Source organism: Ascaphus truei, chromosome 3 (genome assembly GCF_040206685.1).
Source record: "Ascaphus truei isolate aAscTru1 chromosome 3, aAscTru1.hap1, whole genome shotgun sequence".
Taxonomy (NCBI): domain Eukaryota; kingdom Metazoa; phylum Chordata; class Amphibia; order Anura; family Ascaphidae; genus Ascaphus; species Ascaphus truei.
The window spans coordinates 28,560,735-28,580,957 of NC_134485.1; the positions used below are offsets into that span (position 1 = coordinate 28,560,735).

Below are 20,223 nucleotides of genomic sequence, written 5' to 3' on the forward strand. Positions count from 1 at the left end.
CATGCGTTTTTACTGCCATAAAATGCTGTAATTAACAGGTACATTATCTCCTGAGTTTGGGGTGATTGGTAATAAGCGACAATAAGATAAGTGCTGCACACCAAAGCAAAAAGCAAATAAATTGCAAAAGATACAGTTACCGGCGCTCCCATCAATGAACGAAAGGCTGCATCCAATCCAAAGTACGAAATGAAGGATAGAAGACAGGGCACGCGGAATTGAAAATAACAAAAGAATTTATTAGAAGCTGGCACAACGTTTCGACCAGAATAGTCTTTGTCAAGTGTAAGTGGCTTACACGTGACAAAGACCATTCTGGTCAAAACGTTGTGTCAGCTTCTAATAAATTCTTTTGTTATTTTCAATTCCGTGTGCCCTGTCTTCTACCCTTCATTTCGTACTTTGGATTGGTAATAAGACCTTAAACAATTAAAAAAAAAATATTTACTCAATTATAGGCTAAAACTTCTGAACGTTTGAAAACCCAGCTTTCTGGGCATCAATGGCGTAAGAATGACCAGAAATTTGAACCAGTGACAACTGCGAACCATAATATAAAAACAAATTAAGCCTAATGCGGACTATAATGATAATAATCCCCTAATAAAGGTGCCTTGCCTGGTCATGAACACCCGCTGTGTTTCAAGTTCTTCAGCCGGGGGAATTAACCCTTTGGATGACAGCGCTCTGCCGGAGGGGCCACCGCACACTGGTGCCGCAGCCTCTCCGGCACTCAAAGGTTTAAGTAACAAATAAGCCATGATATATTCCAGGGGGGTTTCACACCCATATGGCAAACAGAAAGGTCCTGTGTAGATGTGCATTTTTAAACTTCAGTTCTGCCTTCTGACCTAAAAACTCAACAACTCAGCCCACTAAGGACCCCAGAGACCTTGTGTCAGTGATGGCTCTAAGAATAATCAAACTAGGTGTTGGTACTTTAAAAAAAAATATATAATATATAAATATTGTTTTTAGTTACAAAGGGGAACGTGAATGGAGGAACGCGTTTCGCGCAATACAGCGCTTCGTCAGGAGGACCTCCTGACGAAGCGCTGTATTGCGCGAAACGCGTTGAGGGTTGTGCTTATTACAAATTGAGTTACACTACTGGGTAGAAGTGTAATATCAGCACGTTAGAGGCACCCGGTGCCGTGGCCTTTGCTATTTCCCCTCCAATCTTGCCAGCTGTTGCAATAGCTTGATCGTAGCTGACGAGAGCCCGCCCACCACCTTTGAGTGGTTAGACTTCCAGTTCCGGGTCAGGGACCCTGTGAGAATCTGTAGTGGATAACGGTCTGGGCAGGGAATCATTGGCATATGCTGACTGCAGATATTTGTGGGAGCCTCATCGTGGATGCGGTTTTACCTAATTGTAAGTAAATATATGCAGTGTTTTATACAATAAATTGACTTGATTTAACATTGGAATCCCCCCTACCCTGTGTCATCATCAGGGAACCCCCATGCCCTGTGTCATCATCGGGGAACCTGCCTGCCCTGTGTCATCATCAGGGAACCCGCCTGTCCTGTGTCATCATCAGGGAACCTGCCTGCCCTGTGTCATCATCAGGGAACCCGCCTGCCCTGTGTCATCATCAGGGAAACCCGCCTGCCCTGTGTCATCATCAGGGAATCCCCGTGTCCTGTGTCATCATCAGGGAACCCCCCTGCCCTGTGTCATCATCGGGGAACCTGCCTGCCCTGTGTCATCATCAGGGAACCCGCCTGCCCTGTGTCATCATCAGGGAAACCCGCCTGCCCTGTGTCATCATCGGGGAACCCACCTGCCCTGTGTCATCATCAGAGAACCCCTCTGCCCTATGTCATCATCAGGGAACCCGCCTGCCCTGTGTCATCATCAAGGAACCCGCCTGCCCTGTGTCATCATCAGGGAACCCGCCTGCCCTGTGTCATCATCAGGGAACCCGCCTGCCCTGTGTCATCATCGGGGAACCCACCTGCCCTGTGTCATCATCGGGGAACCCACCTGCCCTGTGTCATCATCAGAGAACCCCCCTGCCCTGTGTCATCATCAGGGAAACCCGCCTGCCCTGTGTCATCATCGGGGAACCCACCTGCCCTGTGTCATCATCAGAGAACCCCCCTGCCCTGTGTCATCATCAGGGAACCCGCCTGCCCTGTGTCATCATCAAGGAACCCGCCTGCCCTGTGTCATCATCAGGGAACCCGCCTGCCCTGTGTCATCATCAGGGAACCCACCTGCCCTGTGTCATCATCAGGGAACCCGCCTGCCCTGTGTCATCATCAAGGAACCCGCCTGCCCTGTGTCATCATCAGGGAACCCGCCTGCCCTGTGTCATCATCAGGGAACCCGCCTGCCTGTGTCATCATCAGGGAACCCACCTGCCCTGTGTCATCATCAGAGAACCTGCCTGCCCTGTGTCATCATCAGGGAACCCACCTGCCCTGTGTCATCATCAGGGAATCTGCCTGCCCTGTGTCATCGTTAGAGCAGACAAAGGGTTAAAGAGGTAATCCAAGCCGGCAGATTTGTTTGGTGATTTTGTTTATATAGCATTGAAGCAGGGGGTCTCCAGAGCTGAACCCCATTAAGTTACACTGGGGACCCCCTGCTTCCGCAGATACCTCAGAATTATGTGCGGGTAGCAGCTCTCGGCTGCCAGGGTTCACAATATGTCCGCTGTTGAAAGATTTCCCGCCCTGCGGGCCAATAGGAAGCCATGATGAGATCGGTGCGGCTTCCTATTGGCCCATATGACGCGGAAGCTTTACACGTTAAAGCCCAGTTTGCTGATCCGGAGCAGAAACCAGCATCTATTTCAGAGGAAAGCAGGGGGTCACCGGAGCTAAAATTACCGGGGTTCAGCTCCGGCCGGAGACACCATGCTTCAATGCTGTATCATTTATTTACAAATTTGAAAGAAAAAAAAAATGGTCGTCTTGAATTGCTCCTTTAAGGATAAAAAATATATATTTTGTTTTGATGGGGGGGGGGGGGGAGTAAGCAAAATAATGTTTTCTCCACTTCTCAACTGTGATTAGCAATCGTAGAGCTAATGACATGGACATCACTGATATATCGTATATTACAGGAAATGGCACTTATCTCTTTCCTGGGCAAACTAAGACATAAAAGAACAATTGTCTCAACCGCAACATCATTAAATATGAAAATCTTATATTGCTGCAGAAAGGGTAAAAAGGCTTATTAAAGAGAGAAGTGAAGACCAGTGCTTCAGCCCATTTTGCTGCTGAACGGACCAGCCACACATCCCCCTGTCTGCGTTCTCAGCGCCCTCCCCCCACTCCATCCCTATAAAGAGGGTACAGTTACAGTCAGCACTGCTCTCAGTGTCAGATTTCCCATTAGGTCTGGGCCTAAGGCTGCAACATTTTGGGGTGGCAAAAATTGCCGTCCCCATACACTTTTGCCGCACGCTTGAGCCTATCGGACCTAATGGGAAGGTACTTGCCTGTGTCAGCCGCCTCCTTTCTGCCGTCCTCTTGCTCCTTGACGTTGTGACGTCAAATGACGTCGTGTTTCCATGGCAACATGCCGCCATTCGGCATCACGGTGGTGACGTCGCGGCGTCATTTGACACCGGGATTCCAAAGGAACAGGAGGGCGGCACCAAGGAGGCGGCCGACACAGTCTAGTGCCCAAGGGCGGCAAATTTGGAAATCCGCCGCTGGCTGCTCTCTGTTTCGCAAACGCAATGCGCTGCAGGCCCTTCTGACCGCAAGAGCGTGACTATTACCTGAACAAAGTGTGTTAACCCGGAGCCGGGAGAGGACGTTGCTGCTTTCAAATCCGCCCCCCTGCAAATATCTCGGAAACGAAAGCTTGGTTAAGGTAATATTAAAAAAGATATATTTTGGTGACCCTGTCAAAGGGGCATTACAGTTTGTTGCTGGACACTGTCACATAAGGCTGAGTCCATGGTGACTCCAGCCGTGCGGAGGCGCGCTGAGGCTGAGGGAAAGCGGGTGCTTTCCCTGGCCTTAGTTCGCGCGCCGTCCGGGTGTCTGTCGGGGGGGCGGGCCAGTGACGTCACGGAGCTGGTTCGCCTTCATTGGGCGAACCGCTCACGTGACCGGCCCTGCGCTCCCGTGAGCGCCGAAACTAAAAAAAAACTAAGTGCTACGCCTCCACACGCCTGCGGAAGCGTGCGCGAGCCCCCGCTAAAGCCGCTCTCATTGCGGCTGCAGTGGCTCACTGACAAGCGTCAGCGCGCCTCAGCTCGGGTCAGCGCCTATGCGCTGACCATGGACTCAGCCTAAGCCATGCCTCAACCCCACCCCCAGCAGTTCAGGTTTTAAGAATATCCCAACTTTAGCTGAGCCACTGATTGAGCCACCTGTGCTGAAGCAGGGACTGATTGGGCCACCTGCGCTGAAGCAGCGACTGATTGAGCCACCTGTGCTGAAGCAGGGATATCCTGGAAACCTGACCTGTTGGGCGTTCTTGAAGACTGGAGTTGAGCACCCCTGACGTGGGCGCTTAAATATTCTTTCACCATTAACCCCATTACTGCCAGGGACCCTAAAACTCACTGCAAAGCATTTTCTACGCTTCATCATTCTTTGTATTCCCTTTGGCAGTGAAGGGGTAATTATATATTTTTAAAAATAAATAAGCATGAAATGTAACCCTAATCCTTCCTCATTGGAATTGGCCAAATTGGTCACAGTATCTGCACTGACAACAAAGGTCTCTTAGATATTCTAAGAGGTTCTGCCAGGCTAAAAGGCCCAATACACAGATGAAATAACAGTACGGAGTGGGCCAGAATCTGCTGCTTGGCTCCTCCACCCATTCTTAGCAGGTTTGGACTACAAGCCAAGTGAACCACGTGACAGCATTTTTTTTGGCCAGTAGTGTGGAAAACTACTGCTCTGACGCCACTCTGAATTGAAGTCTTATCACTATTGTCATTAAAAAAAAGGGGACTCTACATCCGGGTTTACCCAGCGCGGTCATGGTTTGAATAACAGGAGACAGCCCAAAGAAGCTTGCTACAATTACCATGAACTATGATTTCTTTTAAATAAATGATCATATATAAATAAGTTAAACTAGCCACTCTATTACTTATATATTGGGGGCTCTGTAAAAGAGGTCCCAGTTGAGCCTTCCAGAAATGTGGTAGCTTTATATTAATACAATTTATAGCTTAAACAATTCACATTTTCAGGAAAGTTTGGCCAAATTGTGTTTTTTAAGCTCTACCCATAACATTTCTGAAACTACCTGTAATTCTTTCAGTGCCAGTAACAGTAAGATGTTAAAACTGCCGACCAAGCAATATCCTACTATGAGAAAATACTTGTAGCATTTTTTTTTAAACAACTCCTGTACTATGAGAAACTATACTGTACTATGAGAAAATACTGTAGCATTTTTTTTTAAACAACTCCTGTACTATGAGAAACTATACTGTACTATGAGAAAATACTGTAGCATTTTTTTTAAAACAACTCTAAATTGCATTTTTAATGTATTATAAAGTAACAGGCATTTTTTGTTTCTATAACAACCTTTTAAAAAGTCACGTCCCCTTCCTCTTCAAGTATTTTCTCATAGTATAGAACTGGGGAAAAAAAACCACATGTAGGATATTGCTTGGACTGCAGCTTTAAAACGTTCTATAGGTGTGATTGTATCCATTGTACGCATAGGGAAACCACAGCCACTAAAGGCAATAGGCCCCCAACACGTCAATATGACTATATGACTGCACCCTTAACCACAACTTCAGTCTGAGCTGCAAATGATAAATTAGCCAAAGTGTATCAGAGAAATCTGATCTGCAAAACCAACTAGTAAACTAAGAACAATTTGTTGCACCTACTGTTATTGACTGTGGTTAATAGCTTTTTGTAAGTACATGTTAACAAGAGAAAGATTAGTGAATGTTAAATTGATTACATACCAAAAGGAAACAGTGGCAGTTTCAGAGCCAAGAGATAAAGAAGTATAAGGCCCCCGGTACCTTACAATAGTTACTCTGTACAGAACGAACGCTCTGCACTTGGAACTTCACTCAGCGTTCGGTACACGGGGAGCGGATTAAGAACCCGAGTGGAATTCAGAAACAACAAATACTTCTTTAGAGCTAAAAGCCAGAAACAGCAGCTGACTCATCATTTTTAAAACTCAACACCAAGCGGAGTGATGGTTGACAGGCTCCCACTCAGAAACGTTCTCTGCCATCCGCAGCTGCATATTCCCTGCCGGTTTAGTATGTTATTCAGCATTCAGGACAGCACCTACGTACTGTAGGCAAATAAGCCCAGATATACAATGTCTGCACTATCTAATAGTTCAGCAGCCCTTGGACTGTCTTCTCTAGGTAATTTTATTGCAGTTGCCCAGGCACGAATTGTAATTGTTCATACTGGAACTCATTTTAAAGCGTATGTATGTATGTCTTTATTTATATAGCACAAGTATGTACTCGGCGCTTCACAAAGAATACAGTATAGGGCAGCGGTGAGCAAACTGGGGGCCGCGAGATTGTCTGCGGGGGGCGCTGGGTTTACAGATGCCCTGCGCGCTTCCCGAAGGCACTTAAATGAAGTGCCGGGGAAGCGTCGAAGGCCTTTGTAAACTGCACTTACCTTGGCTCAGGCGGCGGTCTGGAGACGCGTCGCCATAGCAACACGGCGAGGCAACGTGACGTCATGGGGCCGAGGTAACAGGGGGGGCGCGGAGAGAGGGGAACAGCTGGCAGGGGGCGCAGGGAAAAAAAGATTGTGCTCCCCTGGTATAGGGAATTATTATAATACAATAAGTGCAGCAAAGTCAGACAATAGGACAGGAAATCCCTGCCCCGGGGAACTTACAATCTAAGAGGTATGTTGGGAGACTTACAGAGACAGCAGGTGAGGGAATAAGTGCAGTAGATGGCAGTGCCTGGCCACAATGGTTGGTAGGAGAGACTGAGTGTGGGGAAGTGGCCATGAGTGCAGGCTACTGGGATACTTCATTTGCGATGTGAGTTTTAAGGTTGGTTGGTAGTAAATGAGACGGGTTAATACCATTAGCAGGGAAAGAGGTGGCATGGAGGCGTGGGTGAGAGCAGATGTGTATATGGTACATGTTAGCAGTTCCAGAGCACCAGTGATCTTTACGAAGCCCTTATTGAAAGGTACAGTCTATGAGAATATGACTAGATACAGTATCACTATCTCTTCAAACCCTAAAACTACTGAAGAGTTATAAAAATAAAAAAAAAACATGGAAGTAAAATCCTTCCAACAGACAATATGAGACTGCACCTTTCACAGCCCAAGGGACAGCCACCGCTGCTGCCATTGGAGCATTGAAAAACTATTCACCCATTTTTTTAAGCAAAAAGGCCACAATGGAAACCAAAAGGTTAAATATCAAGCCCTACAATAAATAGGTTATGGGTAAAAGAAATTCAGTAGCTGGCAAACTCTTTAGGATGAAAACGACATAGTATGGTTAATGATTTTTGTATCTATGCCTTTTCCCTCCTCACTCTTTCAGTATTGTTCCTTTTTAGAAATATATGAACCATATCAATAACAAACATTTTTGAAGGTAGTTCATAACCTATTTGCTGCCCGAAGAATCGGTAATGCAGAGAAGGGATGCACCTTGATAAAGAGCGTTGCTCGAAACGCGTTGGTGGGGGCCCGTGGGCTCACTGTATGACTATGGTTTGATCCATTAAAACTTTTTATGGGACACACACTCTCTCGCAGATTGTTTTTCCAACCCTGTATTCAGTTGTGCTCCAACCTTCCTACACTGTTTGCTGTCACCCTTGGAAGACCGGATGCACCTACCAGAGGAGGTATACCATGAAGACCATCCAGTCGTGAGTAACATTACTCTTACACCTTTACACCTTTTATTGTTCCACAGCGATATATCTGACTGGACACTAGCTAGTGGGAGTTGTTACTTACATTAGTGGAACTCCATCCAGGCCATCGTGTTATAGTGGAAATAGATGTATATCCAACAGGATTTTTTGGTTTGGTTTAATGCTCCTGGTACCCCTAGGATCTCTACAGATGGAATTATTCTGTTAAAGGACTTTATTGCCGTTTTGATCTATGTTTTGAGCACCATACAGCATTTTTTACGTAATGATTTTTGTATCTATGCCTTTTCCCTCCTCACTCTTTCAGTATTGTTCCTTTTTAGAAATATATGAACCATATCAATAACAAACATTTTTGAAGGTAGTTCATAACCTATTTGCTGCCCGAAGAATCGGTAATGCAGAGAAGGGGTTAAAAACAAGGACCCTTTTTTAATTTGGCGAAGTGCACCACTATCCAAATGAGATCAAATAAATCAGCATAGTAAGATTAATAGGCCAGGATCAAAGAATACATGTGTCACATGGGGTGACAGCTAAGGAATTCAGCAACAAAGCTGGGATATGTACCCATGACTGCTTCAGTTGACTGGACATAGTACTGTAGTTCAATGGTGCTAATCCGACCATGTGCTTTAGGTGACATCATCAATATATGAAGACTAATGCTGATGTCATGTGAACCACTCCATTTTAATTCACCTGACACTTCATTCAACATTATTAATTAAAGCAGTCATTTAACTTTGTCAGGATACATCTCCCTCTCTCCCTCGGGGCCGGCCGGGATGTTTGCAGGGCCTCGGCTCTTACTTTCTCTGGTGGCATCATCTGGCGGCTTCTCCTACCGGCATCTCCCCCCGCATGATCCTGTCATTATGGCTCCATATCGACGAAATGGCGTTGTGTTGCCATTACAGCGGCATGTCACATTGCCATCATAACAGGACGTCCTGTGGTGCCGAGTTGCCGTGACAACGTGACGCCTCATCGCGCAGCGACATAGTGTGCCGTCCCGTTATCACGGCAACACGATGCCTTTTGACGTCGCGGAGCCATAATGGCGGGACCATGCAGGGTGATATGTCGGGAGGAGAAGGTAAGAAAGTTACAGAGGCCCCGCGCTCTCCCCCCGCAAACAGTTTAATTGGTGTGTGTGTGTGTATATGTATTATGTAATGTAATGTATATACATTATACATTATATTATGTAATGTATATACACATTAAAAAGCATACATATATGAAAAGCAAAACCTGATATACCATAATCAGTTTGACTACAGATTAACAATTAAGAGCAGATTTTTCCTCCAGAACATCCTTCCCTGATAAGACCCAGGGCCAGCTGGGAGTATGGCGGAGCGTGTGCTTGGGTCCTCTCACCACCTCCGGAACCGGCATCTTATGCTACCATGCGATGACGTGACATGATGAAGTCACGTGACACATTGGGCCTCTTGCCTGTCCTTGCGTCCCATGACATATGTTCTCACAACCCAGGGGGAGCATAAAGGAAAAAACAACAGAAAAGACACAAACTAAGTGCAGACTGTATAATACAGTGTGATAATGTGTGGAGAAACTTGGCTCTCGTGTGCAGCCTACTCACAGGATAGCAGTAAGGTATGGGCAAATTCAGGATCTGTGGAATCTGTAGTGTCTTCTAGGTGTAGACAGGATACCTCTCACATTCATAAATCAGGTAGATGGGAACATGGAAGAATAGAAAAAAATCTCCATGGTGCAAATCAATGATAAAAGGATAACTTTATAATGTAGCTAAAAAATGCGCACTTACAATGTAAAAATCAAACATAAGCATTTGGCACTATGACAAGTGACTCAGGAGTGATAGGGTTATGGCCACCGCTCACCGTCACATGACGACATCATGTGATGTCGTGTCATCAAGGCGACGCGTGGTAGCAGGAGGAGATGCCGGCACTTACAGAAGCTTCGCACTCTACCCTGGCCCAACTCCGGTAACCACAGTTTAAATTTGTGGTAGTTAATTTAACCATCGCAACATTTAAACTGTGATTATGGAAGTTGGGCCGCAAAAGAGCGGAAGGGTCTCTAAGCGCAGGGCCAAGTGGATTGGCACCGCCATCAAGCCGGCCCATACACACATTAACCATTAGATTACATGAAGACACAAGTAAGATAAGGAGACATGTCACCAACGCTTTTCACAGCAACAATTGAAGAATTGTTCAAGACATTGTATTGGGAAGAAAAAGGAATCAACGGTGAATACTTAAGTCACTTACGACTTGCAAACAAAATTGTTATTTTTTGTCACAAGTCCAGAAGACCTCCAGCAACAAAGCAGAGAACTTGCAGAAGCCAGTAAGAAAGTGGGCCTGCGTATGAAACTCAGCAAGACCAAAGTGATGCTCAGCAATTGTGTCAACGTTACAAAGATTAAAATAAATGGAACAGAACAAGAAGTTTCCGTTTCGTCAGTGCCTATTTTCATGCTCTTCATATCCCGGTCATGCTGGAAGCAAAAAGCTGCTTTATTTGGGTCTCCTAAAGGTATGCTTCTGTTCTAGGAGAACTCACATTCTATTACATATTAAAGTACAATAATGTATGGCTGTATGTATGTACAATAATGTATGGCATGTATGTATGTACAATAATGTATGGCATGTATGTATGTACAATAATGTATGGCTGTATGTATGTACAATAATGTATGGCTGTATGTATGTACAATAATGTATGGCATTATGTATGTACAATAATGTATGGCTGTATGTATGTACAATAATGTATGGCATGTATGTATGTACAATAATGTATGGCATTATGTATGTACAATAATGTATGGCTGTATGTATGTACAATAATGTATGGCTGTATGTATGTACAATAATGTATGGCATGTATGTATGTACAATAATGTATGGCATGTATGTATGTACAATAATGTATGGCATGTATGTATGTACAATAATGTATGGCATATATGGCTGATTTAAGATACCAAGTAGAATTTCAACTTATTTCACGTTATTTTAGTATTACGTATCTGTGTTTATTTCAAACTGCCTAAAGTTTTTTCTATCTTCTTTAAAGAAGGAAACCCGCCACAAAAAGGTATAGGCCCTTGGTGATGAGCAAATATAAAACGTGGGTCGGGTGCTCAGACAGCCACTGCATCCATATAAAACCTTGATAAAGGCCAGCCTGCCCGAAACACGCACAGTGGGTGCATATTTTACCTCATTGTATAATCCAATAAAACCTTCATATTTTTCTACATGTGAGCCCCCTCTGGATCCTTTACTTGTTGTATGGTCGTGCTCTGCTTTTCTCTACTTGCCCTTGGTGATGAGTACTGTACTAGGGGCCTATGCCTTGTAACAAGCCAACACCAGGATCCATATTTTAGAAGTGGTGCTTCACCATAAGACATCTTCTGCTGTGGGAGATACCCTTTAGCCCATTCAAGTGAAAAGGCTGTAATATGTCTTCAAGTGAAGAAAGGTGTCTTATAAAACAGCAGCAGGTAATAGGACACAGAGTTCCCGAAATCAATGCTCAGCTGTGGAGAGTCAATATAGATGTAATAATGTCTTGAATAATCAAACAATGTTATGAGGAACCATTTGAAATCCACTCTTGAGTATAATAAATCCAATGTGTCAGTGATTCACTCCTAAGATGTGGAGGACCTGTGTTAAAAGGTGCGGGTCAGCTATAAATGCCTGACCCCCTATTGTCACAGTAATGAACGTCTCCGTGGAGAATGACACAAATAAGTATGAAGACCCACTCCGTAATTGTGGGTGTGGGGTACTCACATTTGAGAGATGGTAGGTCCGTCGGCGTGCATCACGTATGATGTATAGCAGAAATATCCACAAGGGAGAAAAACGGAGCACAGCAATGAAGTAACAGGGGCTAGACACCAGTAGGTAGAAGGTTAAAAATCCTTTAATCCATGGTAGACATCATGGTATGGGATGAGTAAAATCTCTAACGCGTTTCGGGCCGTCGCCCTTTGTCAAAGAGAAACTCATGATGTCTACCATGGATTAAAGGATTTTTAATCTTCTACCTACCGGTGTCTAGCCCCCGTTACTTCATTGCTGTGCTCCGTTTTCTCCCTTGTGGATATTTCTCCTTATAAAACTGCAGAACTTGGTAAGTATGGGCCCTAATGTGGAGGAAGACTCTCCTTTGCTGTGGGTCAGAGAGCAGCGCGGTAATTACCACACATAATCAATATGTCGTGTGTGTTAGCCGTCTATCCATTGTAAAGCTCTTCTTTCAGCCGGAGGTGGCTGTGAGAGAGTGCAGTGCCTCTTACCTTCCAGCAATGACTGCAAATTACATAGAGATTAACACTAACTTTCTTCCTGACTGCTGGCTTCTAGTGTGAGAACTCTTTACTGCGCTGCATAGGAAGGCCAAAGAGGGCAGACGTAATGTTGTTTTATACATTCTCTCGCAGCAGGCATGGGAGCGATTAGAGAGCCTTAGAACGTGCAGGGAGGAATCAGCACAGAATGGGGATAGCTAAGGGGGAAATCTGATCAGTGGAACCACACAGAGCGGAAAAACCAATGACCCAGGAAAGAATTCCCCCTACTAATCTCTCTATAAAAAAAAGGAGGTGGTAAAGGATCACACTGCCATTTTTTTTCAAGTAAATGGGGCTTGAGATCTTTCAGTGGTTAAAATATATAGATTCAGAGCTAAACTTCAAAATGGGCTAGAAAGCTATTGTGCACTTTCAGCAGCAATCTGCTCCCTACATCTGAATTGCCTTGGTATTGCAGAATCGTACAATTTTGCAGAACTTTATAACACCTTGGCATACCTACAGTAGTCTGTCCATTTCTCCCTCCTACTCAAGAACCTTAGCGTCATTATTAATACAGGCAGTCCTCGGTTATCCGACACAATGCGTTACTCAAAATTGCGTTGGATAGCGAAGCATTGTAAAGCAAAACACATTTTCCCATAGAAACACTGTTTAAATTAAAGGTTCCGTTCCTGAAGGTATTTTTAACACTCAAATACACCAAATATTTTACGCAGGCAATAAGATATGCAGCACACACATAAATTATATAGTGTATATACTGTATTATATATATAATATAACAATATATAATATAATAATATTGTAAAATATAATATTATATAAATTATAAATATTATATAAACATAAACAACTTTGCATCGTAAGAGCGTTGGATAAGCCGTTTTGGCGTTGTGAAAATGAACATAGGTACGCATTGCATAGCGTTGGATAAGCCATTCGTTGTAAAACGAAGCGTTGTAAAACGAGGACTGCCTGTACAGTGGAATGATATACTGTAGCATCTCGTTTAGGAACAAGTTCTATAATTATATGGCATAGGAAAGGGATGAGAGCGATCCATAAATAAGCAGTAAAGTAGCAGATAGTGCCTCTTTCCGCATAACATAGTAATGTTGAGATGCACCTCCAAGCATCAAGTGTGCTGGTGTCAAACAAATGCATCTGTCTTTAGTCAGTTTGGACCAGACATCTGAATAACCATCCCGTAGGAGGACGCAGTTTATCTGGATGAGTTCACCTGGGATGTAATTACTTAGTTAGATAGGGAGATCTTTGAAATGGTAAAATACTAAGTAAAACCTATAGCACTGTTATCTGCAACCTCACTCTAAGGCTGGGGCCATAGAGGGGGTAGCAGGGCTGAGGCGCGCTGACGCTGAGGCTCGCCTGCTGAAGTCTGCGCGATTTCATGCCCATGCAGGCGAGCCAGCGGGCGCGATCGGGAGGCGGGGGGAGACTGAGGGAGGCGGGGCAGCGACGTCGCTGGTCCAATCGCCCGCGACGCACCGACGTCAACGTCACGGCGCCGACATCACGGCGCCGTGACATTGACGCTGCTCCGCGCTGATTGGATGTATTCTGCCGACAGCGCTCTGAAAAACAGTTTGGCTGTCGGCTGAAAAATCCAGCGCCTCAGCACGCCTGCGGACGCTCGCGTGAGCCGCCCTCTAAAGACATCCTCATGGAGGATGCAGGGGCTCAGCGCGGAGCGTCCGCACGGCTCAGCACGGACGTGCCTTCTATGGACTCAGCCTAAGGGTTGCCTCTCTCCAGAAGTGCCTGACTCTCAAAACAGGTTTTCCAAAACTGGGAAAATGGACATTCATGTTTCTTAAAGTTACAAACTGTTTATGTTTATTAGTTGCTCTCACCTTGTAGTGAAATCAAATTCCTTATTTTAACTCCTGTGTCCAGCTACTCCGCCCGTACCCCGATACATGCATATTTAAGGAGTCAATTCAACATATAAATGAATGTGCTGTGCATTCCACCGGCATAATACAATGATCTTGCTGCCAAAGTCTAGTTCAAAGTTCTGATGGTTTTATCATTTGAACGTAGGATCAGCAGATCTTTAACAATCGCTCCAGAACCAAGAAACTACTGGAGAAATCTCTGTTACAGTTACAGAACGTTTAAGTTGATGAATAAAAGTATCCAGTAAGAACAAAAATATTCAGCTGATGCACATAACATTATTAACGGCACTAATTAATCTCCTGAAATCTCTCTGCTGGCTTCCTATTAATCTCCATATAAATGACGTCATTTTTATCGCATAATATAAGGCTCAACACTCCGCTGCACCTCTGTATATCTGAACTCTGATCGCTACAGCCATACTCGCCTCTTACCCTCGACCCAAGGATGTCTCATCTTTGCACCTATTACCTCTACATCCTTCACACATCTTTAACCTGTTTCACTAATCCCTCCCTTCCTATGGAACTCACTTCCACTCAATATTTGTCGAGTACCTTCTCATTCCATTTTTAACGCCCAGTTGAAAATTCCCTTCTTAAAAGCAGCATCTCATGAAATAATCTACGCCTACATTACCGACTCCAGATGCACTTGACCTCCCTGACTTGCACTTTTATTAAATGCACTTTTTACCCCTACTTTGGTCTGTAAGTCTCCCAATATACCACTTAGATTGCAAGCTCTGCGCGACAGGGTCTCCCTTTGCCTTATCATTTACACGCTGCGCCATGGTTTGTTTGTACGTTATTCTCCTTGTATTATAATTTTGTAAAGCTCTGCACACACTGTTACAATGACCATACGCAGCATACAAAGGCTTCCCAAAACGCTCATTTTTATAACTGTTTTGCTGGGAGAGGGGCCATGAAACACTTTAGCAGGCTTAATAATAATCTGCAAACCATAGACAACTGATGCATAGTCTTTCAAAACATTTAAATGGGCTCCAGAGAGCTTTGCCCTCTCTGAACAGCTTTATATTCTCTTGATAACAGCCACGGCACATTTTATAAAAGTGTTTTATGATCATTTGCTCACTGTTGCTGAAGCAGTTCCCACATCCGATGAGAATTCGCTCCTTTTGCAACAGCTGTAAAGTTCCATCACTATTTTGGCAGACCAGGGCTGCCCCATTTACCTGAGAAGTCAGCGAGGGCAGATATCTCTTTGGTCCAGAGCAGCAGGACGCAGTATACAAGGCTAGTAAGGATCACGGGCTCCACCTGTCTCCGTTCATGCCCATCACGCTCGATCATGATGCGGATATACAGCCTCAGGACTCACATGATCTGATCTTTAGCCAGCCTGCCGTTAAAGTGTCCTGGGAACCAAATCACACCTCCAGGAGATCAGCTCTCCCAGATGTTGGCAACAAACTAGATCCAATCTGACTCAGTTGGAAACATTCCACACAAATTCTGTATCTCAATCCAATGCTTCACTTCCCATACCCACTTTCCTGATGGATTTAGGGTAATGTGTACTTCCCAGCTTTTCTTCACTAATATTCCATATTATATTTTTCAGAATGAGATCAGGATGGGTGTTGTATGGGCAGAGGCTTAGAATTTGCCCGTGCCCGAGTCTTGGACAAGGTGCGTATTAGTTGTATCCAGTCCCTGCTACAGCGATCTGTGCCATGATCACTGAAATAAACACATGGAATGTTTGGTGATCCAGGCATCACGCCCCCTTCCACCGCTTCTTCTGTATGCTTTCAATGGAGACCTCAGTCTACAGCAAGATGATTGGCGCCATCTGTTGGGTAGATTTCTAAATATCTTTTTTTTATTTTGTGTAAGAAAAAAAAAGTATTTTGTAATTTTAAAGAAAGAATAATAGCAATGCGAAAATGATACCGTTAATGGCTAACTGATGATTAAAAAGAGTGCAAGCTTTCAGAACAACTCGGGTCTATTCTTCAGCCACTTTCTTTTAACAAAAGAAGCATGGAGTATATATACACAAGGTTCACATCATAGTAAGAAGGGATATACAGATGTTCCTAAGAGTGATGCATGTGGTAGATGCAAGAGGGCAGAGGTCATGGGAGGAGAGGTAATGCATCGACTTTATTATTATTGTTTTTATTTGTAAGGCATCACCATAGTCCATAGCGTGGTACAATGGGGGTACAGAGTTATGTTAATTACATAAACTGGGTTACATACTAAATAAGGACAAACAAGTACAGAAGGTAATGAGGTCCCTGCTTGTGAGAGCTTACAGTTTAGAGGGAAGAAGGGGCAGTATTACCCCTAGGAAGTTACAAAGCATGTCACAAAACTAGTACGGTGGAGCTTCCACCATCCATATACGCTGAGACCAGAGCTGACATTCTAGCAGTCATGTCATCAGGGGAGGTGTCGAGTGGAGTCGCGGCCGCGAGATCAGGAGAGGAGTGAGACACCGACCCCAGCTGCTGGACGCCGCTCTGAGGACTCAAGATGCGGACGGCATTTTCGTGTAGTGCAACATAACCAGAAACACTGCAAGTGTAATTTTGGTCTGTGCACAAAATAAATGTTTTAGATTGTACTGTACTATGTACTTTTTATCTATTTATGGGTAAAACTTACCTGTTGAAGATCGTGGGAGATCAGAGGACCCAGCCGTTTGGAAAACACAGTCAGAGGTGGCATTTACAGACACACACTTTCTGCTTCTGACCTACCAGATTGCTGTAAGTAGGCATTTGTATTGTGCCGCGTGTCACAGTGTGGAGGAATACTGCGCAATGGTCTGTCGCTTTTGATTTCCTCCACAGAATCACCATCATTTGGATCAAGTATCTGGATATCACCTTGATTAACAGGACTGTATTTCATACCTTATCTTGGGACTGGTATCATAATTGTTGCTATTTTCATTGCGCCAGGGACTTGAATATTTTTGTTCTAAGAAGGGGCAGTGTTGAAATAAAAGTTAAAAATGGCTGCTCATTGTGAGATGGAGTATGCCTCAGGATGGAGTATGGGCCAGCCGAACAACTGATCTCATTAAGGTTTGGGCGTGTGGATGTTAGGGGGTATTATCTTGGAGTTTGATCCAGCCGCACAGCTAGACCTAGTAGGGTTAGGAGGGTGGGCTTGGGGGTCATTGGATGTTAGGGGTGTGCCAGATAAGGTTCCTTGAAAAGATGAGTTTTCAGGGAGTTTTGAAATATCTGAAAGCTGGGCGAGAGTTTGATGGTGCGTGGTACGGAATTCCAGAGAGAGGGTGCAGCACGGGATACATTTTGTAGGTGGGAGTGAGAGAAGGCAATAAGGCAAGAGGAAAGGCGGATGTGATGGGCAGAACATAGGGGGTGTTTAGGGATATATTTGGAGATCAGGGCTGATATTTAATGGGGGGGCAGCAACATTGTGAGCTTTATAAGTCAGAACTAGGGTTTTAAATGTGATTGTAGAGGATATGGGAAGCCAGTGCAAGGGTTTGTATAGTGGTGCAGCAGAAGTGGAGCGGTGAGGTAGAGAAGTCTGGCAGGAGCATTTTGGATGGATTGGAGCGGACAAGGTTAATTGCCAGTTAGAAGAAGGCTATATTAGTCAAGGCGGGACAAAATGAGTGAGTGAATTAGGATTTTAGTTGGGCCATGAATGAAAAAAGGGCGTAACCAAGGGATATTTCGGAGGTGAAGGCAGGACTTCATGAGGAATGAACAAGAGGGCAGATTCAAAGATGACCCCTAGGCAGTGTGCTTGGGGTATTGATGAGATTGTGGTATTATTGACAGTGAGGGAAATTGTGGGTGTAGTGGTGGCAGTGGAAGGGGGAAAGAGTATTAGTTCCGTTTTGGATATGTTAAGCTTCAGGTTACGGTGGGACATCCAGAAGGAAATTACAGAGAGACAGTTGGTGGCACGGGACAAGAGAAGCAGAGGTCAGGAGAGGAGACTTAAATGTGGGTGTCATTGGCATAGAAGTGCAAAGGAGGAGACACCAGAGAAGGAAACACTGAAAGAGCAGTTGGATAGGCAGGACATGAACCAGGAGAGGGCTGCATCACGGAGGCCAATGGAGTGGAGAGTGTGCAGGAGAAGGGGGTAATCAACAGCAGAGAGACCCAAAAGAATTAGTAAGGAGAAGAAATGCTTAGACTTAGATATGAGTAGGTCATTGGCCACTTTTGTTAGTGCTGTCTCAGTGAAGTGTAGAGGACGAAAACCAGATTAAAAAGTTTATAAGGCAAAGGGGAGAAGAGAGATAGGGCGGCAGTTAGAGAGGGAGGTTGGGTAAAGAGAGGGTTTCTTTAGAATAGAAATAGAAAGAAAGTATTCCCTCCAAAGAGAGGAAAATAATTATCTCAAGTTCAATAGGATACTAAAAATAAAAACATGTTACATTATTGAGTTTAAATATAAAATATACATAATAAGAGGCTGTGTAATCTAGCAATCCCCAAATTCGATCAGTAAGGTGAAAAATAGCTGGTGGTTAAAATGAATCTTTAATATTGTACTATGTACAGATAATAAAAGGCTGGAAGGCAACAGACAATATGTACAGAGCTATAATGTTAAAATAAAAATAAAAAACTAAAGCAATCAGACTAATAATTGCTTACAGAGTGTGGTAACAAAATCAACTAAAATTGACAATAGGTTTCTTAGTGGTAGGTTCAGAAAAATAACCAAAAGCAATCTGAAGACCACAGTATATCAGGAACAAATTCAAAGTAGCAATTTAGGCTGATTACAGTAGACCCACTGTATTGTATCCACCTGCTATCAGGCAATTACCAGTAAATGCTGGTTAATTAGTGAGTCAAAAGGAGGCTCAGAATTGATGTAATTATATGGGGTGTTCTTCTATAATCAGGGTCACAGTAGACTATCAGTGAAATTCCCCTGGTTGGTACTTGCAAGTACAAAATGTACAGATAATGCAGGGGAAAAGAACACAATCTGCATTGCCTAGTGCTCACTACATGTAATCTAAGCCCTATAGCTGTAGTAGGTGGAACGGACTGGGTACAGGGAGTCCTTATAAAGAACCCCCCATACTGTATTTTGCTGCAGATATAAAAAGCTAGCTATGTCTAACATGGTAGTAGCAGTATTACACAAATTGGTCTCAGTGCGTATGCAACCCACTGTGTAGTATCGCAATGTAAGGCCTTGTACTTAGTAGGTGCGCGCGTGACGTCACGCACGCCTACTGCACAGGCGATCCGTGGCCTATGGGGTCTGGAGGAGGAGACGCGACCAAGAGCAGCTCTCATTCCATGTTTGGGGGCGTGTCCGTGACGTCACGTGAGCGGTTCGCACTCATTGGCTGAACCGCGCACGTGACCCGGCCGTCGCATGACAATATCAAAAAAAATTGTCTCGCGAAAAATCTGCTGCGCTGTCGTGCACGCGCATGCTATGGCCGTGCGCATTGCCTTACAGGCTTTTGTGTGCACCAATTGTAAGTTGTATGATGGTGCTCAAAGTGCTGGGGCTGTATTAAAGGAAGGGAGTATATGCTGGGTAATAACAGTTTTGCTCTTAGTACTGTGCCTTTAAATGGGCATAAGGTACCTTGAAGGTTAGATTGGGTTGCCAAAAGACAGCCCTCTCTTTCCTCATTAGGTAGCCCCAGGTTAGTACTCACTGTAATATTCTTTCTTTCCCAGTCTCCCTTCCAAAGCGTGCAGCCGTATAAGGTGTAGATCCAAAGCAGGGGTGTGCAGCGCACAGCAGTAATGAGGAGGAGCAGGTCTTGCAGTAAAATAGTCCTTTATTCATAATTCATGGTGTGGGACAACAGCAAACCTTCAACGCGTTTCGTTCAAAGGAACTTTATCAAGAAGTGCTGTGCATATTAAAAACAACAATTTAAATACAGCTGACTGCCTGATTTTCGCGCCAAATCGTGACGTCATAATTGCGTTTCAACCAATAAAAATTTGGCGCGAAAATCAGGCAGTCAGCTGTATTTAAATTGTTGTTTTTAATATGCACAGCACTTCTTGATAAAGTTCCTTTGAACGAAACGCGTTGAAGGTTTGCTGTTGTCCCACACCATGAATTATGAATAAAGGACTATTTTACTGCAAGACCTGCT

At 44.3% G+C, this 20,223-nt stretch overlaps 1 protein-coding gene across 5 annotated transcripts in view; it reads right to left on the reverse strand.

Moving 5' to 3' along the window:
- The window catches only part of EVA1C (eva-1 homolog C), a 74,676-nt gene extending 58,836 nt beyond the window's left edge, over positions 1–15,840 (reverse strand). For 3 of the 5 annotated variants that reach the window (XM_075593888.1, XM_075593887.1, XM_075593885.1), the window contains exon 1: positions 15,311–15,839. In XM_075593888.1, the coding sequence (XP_075450003.1) occupies positions 15,311–15,428 (118 nt within the window). In that variant the 5' untranslated portion in view covers positions 15,429–15,839. Of the gene's footprint in view, positions 1–5,918; positions 6,046–15,310 lie in introns of those variants that run through there. The other 2 variants (XM_075593889.1, XM_075593890.1) reach the window with 2 other exon arrangements.
- Positions 15,841–20,223: the final 4,383 nt, after the last annotated feature.